The sequence below is a fragment of the Chiloscyllium plagiosum genome, unplaced genomic scaffold (genome assembly GCF_037043375.1).
Source record: "Chiloscyllium plagiosum isolate Xiang-an unplaced genomic scaffold, Cpla_swu_hap1 HiC_scaffold_5, whole genome shotgun sequence".
In the NCBI taxonomy this organism is placed as follows: Eukaryota; Metazoa; Chordata; class Chondrichthyes; order Orectolobiformes; family Hemiscylliidae; genus Chiloscyllium; species Chiloscyllium plagiosum.
The window spans coordinates 49,340,407-49,353,572 of NW_028270143.1; the positions used below are offsets into that span (position 1 = coordinate 49,340,407).

Below are 13,166 nucleotides of genomic sequence, written 5' to 3' on the forward strand. Positions count from 1 at the left end.
AACTTTTTGGTAAGTTTCCAATTAAGCATTACTCCTTTTCTAAGTAATGCCTTCACCCTCTGTCCTTCCTCCCTTTTCACCTCAATGCTTTCCGACTTTGTTAGCGTTTCTGTTATTATTCAATCTTCGCTCGATTGGAGACTTGGAAATCTTAAATGCCACATTTTCCTTTTGCAGACACTGACTGAGCTTCTGTGCACTTCTGGTATCTTGTTTTATTTCTGTGTTTCAGCTTGCTTATTCACAAAACTCCACAGAAATACTGTCCCTGGACATAAGCTTCCTTGCCAATATCAGTAACACTGGATGTATTTATTGTTGTGTGAAATAATCTTGTAATTCAGAGGTGAGAGCACTTCCAGCTGAGCTAAACTGACATGTTGTGATTCAGCACATGTAATTCAGGTTTCTTCCCATTTGTTTGGGAAAGATGAAGATCTGACTTGGCATGGAATACAGGGTGCTCGAAAGCACCTTGCAAATGAAAATATTGAATTGCATCACGGAACAATGGTTCTGAAGATGAATACAGTCAAGACTGGCCTTTGTCAGTATAATTTACACAGCACTGTATTTGCAATTTAGGGCTACATCTCACATTTGTCTCATCACAATGAAACCTATTCTCGATAAATAAACAAAACAGCTTGTTTTTATATGATGACCTTGATTACCTCAGCAACCCCAAAAATAATTTCTCAAGTAGTTAACTGGTTGTGAAGTGTCATTAATTTTGCAATGTTGAAAACTGCAAACTAATGTGGATTAAAATTGCATCAAGTAGCAATAATATAAACAGGCAGATAACTGCCCAGAATTTCCAGTCAGCAGAGCCGTTTCTGTAGCATCAACTGGCAGGTACATGTCAAGATTATACGGAAATCGTGGAGCTGAAACTGAGGAAACTGACCAGGAAATTAAAATTTCTGATGGGCAATTCCCCTGCATTTGGAAGCCCCCCATGTCCTGCGGTTGCACACATAGGTGACCTTGCTGACCTTTAAGGGGTCCTATTCTCTCCCTAATTACCTATTTGTCCTTAATGTATTTATAAAATCCCTTTGGATTCTCCTTAACCCTATTTGCTAAAGCAATCTCATGTTCCTTTTTTGCCCTCCTGATTTCTCTCTTAAATATGCTCCTACTGTCTTTGTACTTTTCTAAAGATTCACTCAATCTCTGCTATCTACATCTGACATATGCTTCCTTCTTTTTCTTGACCAAAACCTCAATTTCTTTGGTCATCCAGCATTCCCTACATCTACCAGTCTTGCCCTTCACCCTCGCAGGAGCATACTGTATCTGGACTATCATTATCTCACTTTTGAATGCTTCCCATTTTCCAACCGCCCCTTTACCTGCAAACAATTGTCCCAATCAACTTTTGAAAGTTCGTGCCCAATACTATCAAAATTGGCTTTCCTCCAATTTAGAAGTTTAACTTTTAGATCTGGTCTATCCTTTACCATTCACTGTTTTACAACTAATAGAATTATGGTCACTGGCCCCAAAGTGCTCCCCCACTGATACCTTAGTCACCTGCCCTGCCTTATTTCCCAAGAGTAGGTTATGTTTTGCATCTTCTCTTGTAGGTACATCCACATACTGAATCAGAAATTTTTCTTGTACACACTTAAACTCCTCTCCACCCAAGTCGTTAACACTATTGTAGGCCCAGTCTAGTCTGGAAAGTTAAAAGAAACCTGACGTGTGTCCTTTCTGGCCACCAACTTTCACTAACACTGACCTCACTGGTCCTGATAAAATACAACTGGTCCAACGACGCCACATCCCGTCCGACGTGATCATGCTCGACTATATAACATCTATCCCAGACCCAACATCTCACCCCACATCACCCCATACTCTTCACCATCCTGACATGACCTATCCTGAGCCCTCACCAATTTAACGACATCCAACTCCCTCACCCATCTGCCACCCTGTCCCCCTTACTTACATTACATACATACTTTTCCTCAGGAGCTGCAAAAGTGGTTTTGGGATCCATAAAAAATATTCCAAAAATACAATGTCATAAAAATAGATCATGTCTCGGCAGCACTGCTCTTGCACTGAGCTGATTTTGCACATTTTCTCTGATAGCTGGCACAGGCTAACCTCAGAAATCTGGCAGGGTAAATGACTGACAGATAACTAGACAATCTTAAAGAGATTACATTTACTCAGACTCGCTCAAACAGTAATTTGAAAATCTGCACCAATCTGTTTTTGCAATGACGATTGAGGTTGTAATATTAGATAATGGGAGAATTATCCCTGACCATCTTAAAATATCACAACAGGATCTTTTAGATCTGAAAGACAACACTTCAATCTCAACAGCATTCCCTCTGAATTGAAGTGTCAGAATCTATTCACACTTGAACTTAGGAAAGTTATTAAAATGTTAAGTAGTAAACACCAAATCAATGTAATTTTCAAACAATCATCTTGTACTGTTATAAAGGATTAAAGACCATAAAACAACAATCTTAAATGTATGATTGTTAGAAAAATTAATCTTTATGTATGAAAATTAACAAGCGTGCCATCACTTGTTGTAGAGGCTATTTTAGGAATAAGCAAGTGGCATTGGATGTCGATATTTATAGGGATGAAAGTTACCATGGCAATCTTTTATCATTTTGCCATATGGCTTTTAATAAACAATATAATTGTTCACGGAGGAAAATTAAACAGATTTTGCATTTTTAATGTATTTATCACAAATGCTATACCTCAAGTCATACGCTGAAACATCTGTTTTCCAGATTGTGAAGCTGCTGACTAAAATAGATTAAGAAATTTTGTGCATCCTGACAACTGCAAATTCCGAGAACTTGGGTGAACATCACCTGCCTCTCTATTCACTTTGTGCTCCAGATTTCTGTGGAGCTAAGAAGCCAAACAAGGGAACGTAGAATTGAGAAAGAAATTTCAAAGTTTTCTTTCCTCTGCTGTTTTTCTTGTACTTTTCCAAAACACAATTGGAAATTGCCTTGCTCAGTCAGTTTAACAACTTGAATTTTGGTAACAATATCTCTGAGTGTCAGGAAATCTCTGCTCATAAGATTTCATGGACTTCTTTGTGATATATCACTTCGAATGAAACATTACTCACAATGTTCTGTTGATGTAACAATTCAAAACTTAAAACAGCTGATCAAAGTGAGCTTGTTTGATCTGGTACATTATAAACCTATGTATTTGTTATTTCATTTCTTACCAGCAGCTGGGGCAGACTCTTCACGGTCATGTTCATCATGCCACGACATGGTTCGATAGTAGCTTAGCATGACTTCCCACAGAGCTTTGCAGAGGTCAGACAGGCATGGGATGTAGCTGTCAGGAGTAATATGCTGTTGGAAACATAAGAATTGAGAAACATCTCACAGAATTAGTTGGGTATTATGTATGTATAAGATTTCAACACGGCATCATATTTAGCTGCCGGGCATATATTTAGTGACAACTGCTTTCCTCCCCACCTTTCTGCTCAAGGTCATTGTTTTTCTTAATATGCCAATCTGCCACAATAGAATATGGAAAGTTTTACTCCAGCACTTACAACTGGACTGAAACATAATTCCTCAAGAATTAAGGGCATCATACTCAATATTTCTAATCATGTCACTCCCAGATATTCAGTACTAAGTGACAAATTATAAGCCTCACAACAAAGCTCTGCCCTTAGCCCCAGATAGGATCAAATGCAACCAGGACATCTGCTGCTTATGTGTTACAATATTGACAAGCTGCAAGACCACATAAACTCAACTGGATAGAGAGGGATTTTTCATAACTTCCAGTCTAAGACTGAATGAGGTACAGGAAATCAAAATAGTGGTGACATGCTTGGTTTGGAATTGAAGGAAAAAATAACTTGAGAGCAGAAAAGTTAAGGCAATATGAACAGATAAAGTGTGCTTCATAGGAATATTAGAAAAACAAAACAGACAGCAAACGAGAGACTAAGGTAGGTGACCTAAAGCAAAGATCTAAGCCTTTTGGATGCCTTAAAGGAAGAGAGTGAGATGAAGGGACAAAGTTTTAAAAAGTTAATTCTATCATTTAGGATCTGGATTCACCTATTCCAATGCAAAAGGGAATGCACTCAACACTATAGTTGAAAGAAGCATAGATTTTGTAAGGCTGTAAGAAGTTACCAAGATAAAGGAAGCAGGGCCAATGAAAGAATGTCTGCATAAGGATGGGGATTTTGAATATTGAGGTTTCAGTGTACTAGGAGCAAGGTAACATAATCAAAGACCCAAATAATGGTTGAGTGATATTTTGTGTGTGTTCAAACATAAGCCACAGTATTCCATATGTGCTCAAGTTTATGGAAGATGGAAGTTCATCCAAGTGAACACTGGAATGGTCAAGTCTGGAGATAACAAAAGCTTGCGTGGATGGGTTGGGGAGGCTGAGAGGCCAGGGTGCTGGAGAGCAGTCAACGGCAGCTCACTGATGCAATGGTGGACGCTCCAGCTGGAGCACCTCTGCTCGCCAGTTCCTTTTCCTTTTTATTTTTATTTTCCCTCTTTGCTGCTTCTTAAACTATCCTACCTGGAGGAAATGGAGCAGAGTGAGCGTTTGTCGAATCCCGGAAGTGTGCCGCAATCAGAGCCTGCAGAGAAAACAGAGCGAGCGGGAGCCAATTCCTGGAAGTGTGTTGTGGCTGGAGATCGCAGAGAGAGCATGGGCTGAGTCCCAAAAGCAAGCTGTGACCGAATCCCTCAGAGAGAACAGAGCGAGCATGGACCGAGTCCTACAAACGAGTTGCAGACACAGCCCACAGAGAAAGCAGAGTGAGCACAGGCCAGCCAGGTGGACTAGCTCTGGAAGCGAGTTCAGGACAGAGGCTGTGAGGTCTCGTGTTCTGAAACCCATCGGGCACAGACTCAAGGGAAAAGGACTATAACTGGAGTACTTTAAAAGATACTTTTTATTATCATTCTGGATTTGTTAAACTCTATTTCTACGCTAATCTTTAACTCAGTAACAACACTTAAAGTATCTGTACCTAAGATGGCACCAAGAGACGACATTATACACCTTTCACTGCACTCACTCAAGTGCACGTGGCAATAAAGGCGATTCTATTCTATTCTATGTGATGAAGTGGGATACAGGTTGGAAGTTCAACTCAGCTTGGTAACAGATAACAAACAGGGAAAGGAATGAAATCAGTGGCAAGTGAATATCTCACAAAGGATCACTGGACTTTAAGCATTAACTTGTTTTTTCTCTCCACAGGTGTTACCAGAACCCGCTGCATTTTTCAGGACTTTGTCTCTTATAGAAGGCACACATTGCAGAGGGAGTGAAGACAATGTCTTCAGTCTTCCCCAGATTAACTGCAGGAAATTGTGACTTATCCAAGCCTGGAATTTGGATGAGCAGTCATCAATGCTGAGGCAGTGGAGGGGGTGAGATAGTCAGTAGAGAGATACCCCTGAGGATATTATCTACTGTCTAATATCTTGTTAAGTGAAGGCATTATGTCTGGATCATAATTGAATGCTAACTGCTGAACTCTACCGTGATGCTTCATATGAATCTCTCACATTTCTAGGGAAAACAAATTAATCTTTACTGAGACAGTAAAGTGCATCAACAGTTTTTGCAGTGAAAACAAATTCTCTAACTTTTTTCAATTTTGCCACATAATTACACACAATTTACTAGCATTCACCTTCACTTAATATTTCAAATGTAGTTATTTCAAACTGAAAGACAGGGTTGTGTTAGCCCTCTAGGAACTACCTAACACCAGTTTTTAAGTCTCTGAGATGGAGGGGTCAGGCATTTTTATTCACTGTTGCAAGGTTGACATGAACAGCTTGCCATCAGCTCTCACACATGCACCTTAGTTTTGAACAGTATAAACTGAAAACAATATCAACATCTGGAATTTTTTGGTGCCTACAAAAAGTGAACCACTTCTGCACAACCCTCCACCATTATTCTGTCTCTTGCCATTATGTCAGGAGACAGAGTGACAGAGGTGGTTTGCTTTTCAGACTAAAGATCTGTGCCCAGCGGTGTTCCAGAGATCAGTCCTGGGTCCTCTTGTGTTTGTCATTTATCTAGGCCAAGTTTTCTCCTTCTCTAGTAGGTACACCCACATACTTAATCAGAAAATGTTCTTGTACACACTTTTTAAATTCCTACCAACTTCCAACTTTCTCTTCTCAGAGCCTTGTTCTTTTCTCTTCCTATGTTGTTTGTTCCAAAGTGTCCAGGTATCTCCTGCTGGTCCCTCTCCCCTTTGAGAATATTCTGCACCTTCTCCAAGATATCCTTGATCCTGACACCAGGGAGATAACACAATATTCTGATGTCTTGCTGTCAGCCGCGTAAAGGTCTGTCTGTGCCTCTGACTAGAGAGTCCCCTATCACAATCGAACACTTGGAACCTGACGCATCCCTCCTTACATCAGAGCCAGCCTCGGTACCAGAATCCTGGTTGTCAGCACTATATTCTCCTGAGAGTCCATCACCCTCTATGTTTTCCAAAACAGCATACTCATCTGAGATGGGGATAGCCACAGGAGACTCCTGCACTGCCTACCAACCTCTCCTACCTTTCCTTGAGGTAACCCATCTACCCGACTGTATCTATAGTTTTCTACTTCCTGAAACTGCCATCCATCATACTCCGCAGCCCCTGTAAATTCCTTATTGCCTCTAACTGCTGCGCCAATCGATCCATGTGATCCAACAGGATTCACAACCAAACATGCTTCATGCAGATTTAATCATTAAGAAAATGGAAATTCTCCTTAATATCCCACATCCAACAGGAAGAGCACCTCACTCTACTAAAGGCCATCTTTGCACCTTAATAAACCCAGAAAACAGTACATTCTTATTGCTCTGAAAGCGCTGCCCCAGGATAACTTAGTACCTACACTTTATATTTTTAGTTTAATAAAGAGACAGACCTCAATAAAACATATAATCAAAAAATGCGACTCTACTCACTATTGTAGATTTACAAAAAAAGTTACACTGAAACAAAAAATCACTTCGTTGTTCCCGTGCTGTGATCTCCCTACACAGTTTTCCCCACCTCCAATATTATACCTGCTTTCTCTCTCTTCCTCCTTTTTTAAAGTGCCATCGTTTTGATCTCTTTTTGTCCAAAGTTCCAAAATAATACTACAGCCTGTATAACAGTAATTATTGCTCCAAGAATGAGGAAATGACAATAAGTTAAAAAAAGAGCAGCTTTATGGCCACCATTAATTCCCATGCTCCATCTTGGATCAGGCGAAGCTATGGATGTTTTTGTCCAGCCAGCAATTTCCTTCACTGTCCAGGTAGAGTTTGGGGAGATCTCTTGTAGCGCAAAGGTAGTAACCCGATCCCTGGACCAAGAGGTCTGGGTTCAAATCCCATCTGCTTCAGAGGTGTGTAATAACAGCTCTGAACAGGTTGATTAGAAAAATAATTTTGAAAAAAAACCATTAATTGGATGACCTTTTTAAATTTATCATCAATCTCAGACCTAATTAGCACTTGTCCAACACTGAGAACAAACTTATCTCTATTCAATAGTGCTGAGATTCTAAGGGGCTCCACAACTTGGTTCTCATCAGGAAAATAGCTTAGCAAATGCTTCTTTTTTAGAATAAGACTGAATATTCATGTTATTTGGATTAGTTGAGAATTATTTAAATCTACAATAAAGATCCACATAAAATGCATAATTAGAATAAATAAGTTCATTTTGTAAAGAGAAATGAACTCTCATGATATGTAAATTCTGGCAAGACCAGTATGGTGATGAAGTACCTTCTTTGTCTGCTGCAGTCCATGTACTGAAGGCATACCCACAATGCTGCTGGAAAAAAATTCCGGGATTTGGACTGAGTCTTATTAGTGTATGACTTAGAAGTTGTGGTACTCCAGTAAGTCTTTGGCCTTGAAAGTGGTCAAGATATCCTTTCCAGATACTAACTGTGACAAACTGGCCATTTTGTGCTAAGTATTTAAAAGGCTTCATCCTTTGATTAGGTTATACAAGATGAAGTAATCCAGAGTCTCAGGTTGTAATTCAAAATATCGTTGGTGCAATTTAAGCTTAGCATTGACGAAGACCAAAGTTCACTCTTGTCAAATAATCAAGCCTTGCCTTACTAACAAGCATGATTCAAAATGTATATGTGACTTGGCATAAGAACATAATTGTGATGCATTTCTAGTTATGTCAGTGGAACTGGTTTTCAGAACAATTTGAAAAAAACATGTAAACTCCACAAAAACCCAAGTTGGACAAACAAAACATGTGCTTAAAATGCTGAGAGCTTTTGCACCAGTCACACCAGTTTCAGGTGAATCATGTTGAAAAACCGTGCTTAAGAAAATGATATCACTTGGTCATTGGTCTTCAATAATGGATTGAATTGACTGACTGAAGGTGCAATAACTTTCAGCTTTAGACATTGTCATGTCAAGAAGGGACATCTCCAGTTATCTCAAACTTCTACAATGTGCACAGTCCTCAAAATGCAATGTCTGATGCTGCATTTCAACACCCTTTGGGCAATGAAGGATGGGCAAGAAGTGCTGACCTAGCCAGTGATGCTCACATGCCATAATGAATATTAAAAAAAATACAGAGGTCCTCCCACACTCTTCAATACCTGACTTGTTTTCTACTGAATCAACCCATATGCTAAAAGGTTAAAGCCTTTTTTTTTTCAAAAGAACATATTGCTTTGGAAACCAAACTGCATACTTGTCAACTAATTTTGGTCTTTGTAGAAATTCCAGTACCCTCCAAACATAAGACCATAAGACATAGGAGCGGAAGTAAGGCCATTCGGCCCATCGAGTCCACTCCGCAAACATCCAGTAATCACTCAGCTGAGGTTTCAAGGAAACCTGTATAATGGACAATAATCCAAAACCTTACTGGAGAAAGGTATTCACAGAGAAGGGAAACAGTAACATTAAGTGTGAGGGTTAACATTTCACATTGCTGGCATTCTTTAAAAATATCTGCAGCACTTAAGTATCTCTTAATATCTCTTCTGAATTTGAAGCTACATTGGGAAAGGGAATAAGCTCCTTCTTTTGGGGCACACATCAACAATGTAGATTAATTTCTTTCAAGCCTGTCACAAGTGCTACTATTTTTCCTTTCCTTGAATTTTCCTTTTTCAGACCACCCATCCTGGCCTCTCAAACTAAGATCACCTGTTTTGCATTTGGAACTATGCCTCTGAGGAAGCAGTAGATGCTGAATTCCAACTTCTCCCATAGCTAAAGTTTCCTTAACACAAAACATTATCCTATTCTGGGTTGTAAGCCACCTTGTGGAAAATGCTTTGAGTGATACCCTTTCAAAGGTTGGCAGTTTGTAGTCGTGGCTGTAAATAAACTGAATTCAAGTGCTTATGTTATCAAACACAGAATCAGTTAATGATTTTATTACAATATGTTGTAGATGAACAACTTCACCTCTATATTTAATTATTAAAATGTACATTTAGAATAATTTACAAATGTGTTTTTTTGCAGGGATGCCAACTAAATTGTGCACATCAATCCTATCTTAAACTAACTCATATTCTAGTGTTCTTTCACCCAACGCCAATTTCCGACACATTGAAGGATTCAAATCCACATAAGCAATGTGGCAATTCAGCCAACTGAGTAACTTACACCACACAATAATTCTTCAAATTCTACTAATATATTTATGAAGAGGCTGGCTTAGCTGTTTTACTAAGAATATTAAAGTATGTATTACTACATCTATTTCTAGATCATCCTAGATAATAGATAGATAATGCATCACTGTGAGATGGAAAATATGTTACTCCATATTGAACAGTTCGCAGTTGATATTGATGTCAATATCTTCTCCAACTTTGTTTTGAACATGCATGGAATACCTATTTTATAGTGTGGAAAACTCAATACAAATTAATCATTGAACCATACATGCAATTAGAATGTTAGTCAACTATTGGAAAAGATGTGGTGACCATACCTAAGAAAACGGCGTGTTAACAGTTTATTCTTTCCTCAGGTTAACCTTAGAAATTATATGTTAGTGATATACTTTTCTTCAATATTATTGAGTGAAATGAAACAATAAATTTGAAGGATAAATAGGATGAGCATAATTGGTGCAATTTGTTCAGTAATATAAAAACGCAAATCAAAGGGCAAGTCCAAACATATCCCATTTTACAACATAAGCTTTCTGAGCCCCAAAAGCAAGCATCTCTTATGCTCCTAGCAAAGGGATTAAAGTTGAGTGACTAATGCAGCCGGTGACGCTTTCATCCCATGCACAATAAAAATAACTCCTACACCAAATTTAATACTTCTCTTCTCTCCTTTCTTCCAAGTCAAAAATGTTTCTCATCCTTCCGTTTCAATGAGACTTTCTAACCACAACGTTTTCACCCCTAGTTTGTCCTTTCTTCATGAGCAACGCCACAGGGTGTCAAATTCATATAATTTATTCAGTAAAATTCAGTAAGTTTATTTAGACCTGAACTCAATGCCAAAACAGACAGACACTCTTGTTCATACAATCAAAATATCATAACTACAATTTGTGCTTGTCAGACAAATTATTTGTATAGTTAGATTGAAGTGTAATAGAATTAAGCCCTTATAAGCCTTAATATAAATATGGTATGATGCCAAAAAACATGCTGTGAACCTGAAACATGATGAAAAAGGATTTTAAATCAAACTCTTCAAACTGTTATTATTAACCCGGGTATGCATTGTTATTGGCAACTATTAGTAGCGGCATAATCAGACAGCACACAAAGTAACACATATTTTAATCACCTGCCATTTAAAACCAACTCCTTGCCAATACCAACTATCACCTACTTGACATTTCTTGGGAATGAATGAAAAATGAACACAACAGCATAACTGAATGTCTCTGGCATTTTTAGCATTGGCACTGAATGTAGACTTGAATGGAAAAGAGAACAATTGGTCCACATTTCAAACCTTCCTCAATTTATTTTCAAATGTACAATATTTTAATTGGGAATATTTTTATTGAAAGGTCAGTTCGATGAGTATATGAACTTAAGAAAAAGTTGTGATTATTCTGAAGATGTGCTTATGCTGAGAAACTGACATGATCTAACTTAGCTGCTTAGCTACTCTTTGTGATAGCCTACAACCTGATAAAATATGCATTTGAAACACTGCAAAACTTATAATTTTATAAGGCCCAAAAGAAGGTCATGCAATTCACCCCCTCAGCACCAGAAAATAATTATCCAGCCTAATCTTATTTAAACCATAGCATTGGACATTACAATACTCCAAGTCCATATTTCAATAATATTTAAAAGACCACATGAAGTAGGTGCAGAAGTATGCTATTTGGCCTGTTGAGTCTGCTCTACCATTCTGAAGTCAAGACTAATCGCAAAGTCCTTATTCCACTGTCCAGCCTTTACTCCCATAACCCTAGATTCCTGTACCGAATACAAATCTGTCTACTCCACCCTGAATATACCAAACAACTCAATCCTCCAGCGTTCTACAGTAAAGAATTTCACAAATTGTCTGCTGTCAGGGAAAAACCCTAATCGCTCTCCTAACTGGGTGACCCCTTAATCTGAGATTATGCTCTCCAGTCCTCGATTCCCCACAAAATGTAATAATCTCTATGAAACTACCTGTCCAGCCCCTTAGAATCCTATATATTTCAATAAAGTCTTCTCTCACGCTGTGAAATGCCAATGAGTTCAAGAACAACCTAATCAATCTCTCCTCATAAGAAATTCCCTCCATACCTGACAAAGTCATGTCAACCTTCTCTGGAGCACCTCCAATGCGAGTATATTTTTCGCTTGAGAAGGGAAACAAAAGTGTATTGTATTCCACATGTGGTTTGGCTAGTGCCACGTATAGTTTTAACGAGACCTCCCTATTTTAGACTCCATTAAATCAAGGCCAACAGGGGATTTGCCTTCCCTATTACTCACTGAACTTGCAAATCCCTCACTGATATAACTTTCTGCAGTCTTTCTCCATTTAAATAATATTCAGTTCGTTTATTCTTGTTGCCAAAATGCATACCTCATAATTCCCACATTATATTCCATTTGCCAGGTTTCACCCACTCACTTAACCTGTCTAAAGCTCTCTATACACTCTGTTTCATCCTCATTACGTATCTTTCTATCTATTTTTGTGTCATCCACAGATTTAGCAATCTCATATTCATTTTCCTCATCCAAGTCATGAATATCAATTGCAAATTACTCTGTTCCCAACACTTATCCCTGTGACACTCTACCAGTTACTGGTCGTCATTCTGGAACTGCCCTTTTCTGCCAATTCTGTCTTGTATTCATTCCCCAAATCTCTACCTAAGCTAGCACACAAGTCCCAGCACCACGAGGTCTTAGCTAATGATATAGCACGTCATTGAATGCCTTTTGGAAATCCAAGCATATTACATCCACTGGTTCTGCTTTAACAATCCTGATCGTTACCACCTCAAAGAATGGGAATACATTTGTCAGCCTAAATTCCCCTTCGTTATGCCTTGTTGACTCTGCTTGATAATATTCAATACTTCTAAATGCTCTATTGCATCTTAAACAATAGAACCTAAAGTCACCTGAAATACAAATGTTAAGCTCATTGACTAATAGTTTTTTTTAATCTCTCTGCTTTTCTCCAAATTAAGAGTGTTATATCAGCAGTTTTCAAATCCTCTGGGACTTTTCCAAGAAAATAAAGGATTCTTGGAAGATTAGTGCATCTATCTCTGTATCTACTTGCTTTGACATCCTTGAATCCAACTCATCAAGTGCAGGAAATGTAACGATCGTTAGCCCCATTAGTTTCCCTTGTAATAGCGATCACTGGGGAGGAAAAAAACTGTTTTAGCCATCTATAGCCCCTTAAATTATTTAGTATTTTTGCAACATTATTGAAGTTCTGTACTGTAAAGTACTGATCTAACTCACCTGTCAGTTCATGGTTCAGCCTTATTATTTCTCAAGCCTCATTCTCTAAGGAGCCAATGTTCACTTTGGCCCCATTATTCCTTTTCATATAGTTAAAGCAAGTTTTACTGTCTGGTTTTAGATTACTTGCTTGCTTCTCCCCTAAGGTTATTTTCTCCCTCTTTTTCTTAATCTTATGTT

At 38.4% G+C, this 13,166-nt stretch overlaps 1 protein-coding gene across 3 annotated transcripts in view; it reads right to left on the reverse strand.

The window, feature by feature from the left end:
- Nucleotides 1-13,166, reverse strand: part of vps50 (VPS50 EARP/GARPII complex subunit) — a 186,019-nt gene that overhangs the window by 71,842 nt on the left and 101,011 nt on the right. For all 3 annotated transcript variants that reach the window (XM_087987151.1, XM_043689946.2, XM_043689947.2), the window contains one exon: nt 3,230-3,362. In XM_087987151.1, the coding sequence (XP_087843277.1) occupies nt 3,230-3,362 (133 nt within the window). The remainder of the gene's footprint in view (nt 1-3,229; nt 3,363-13,166) is intronic.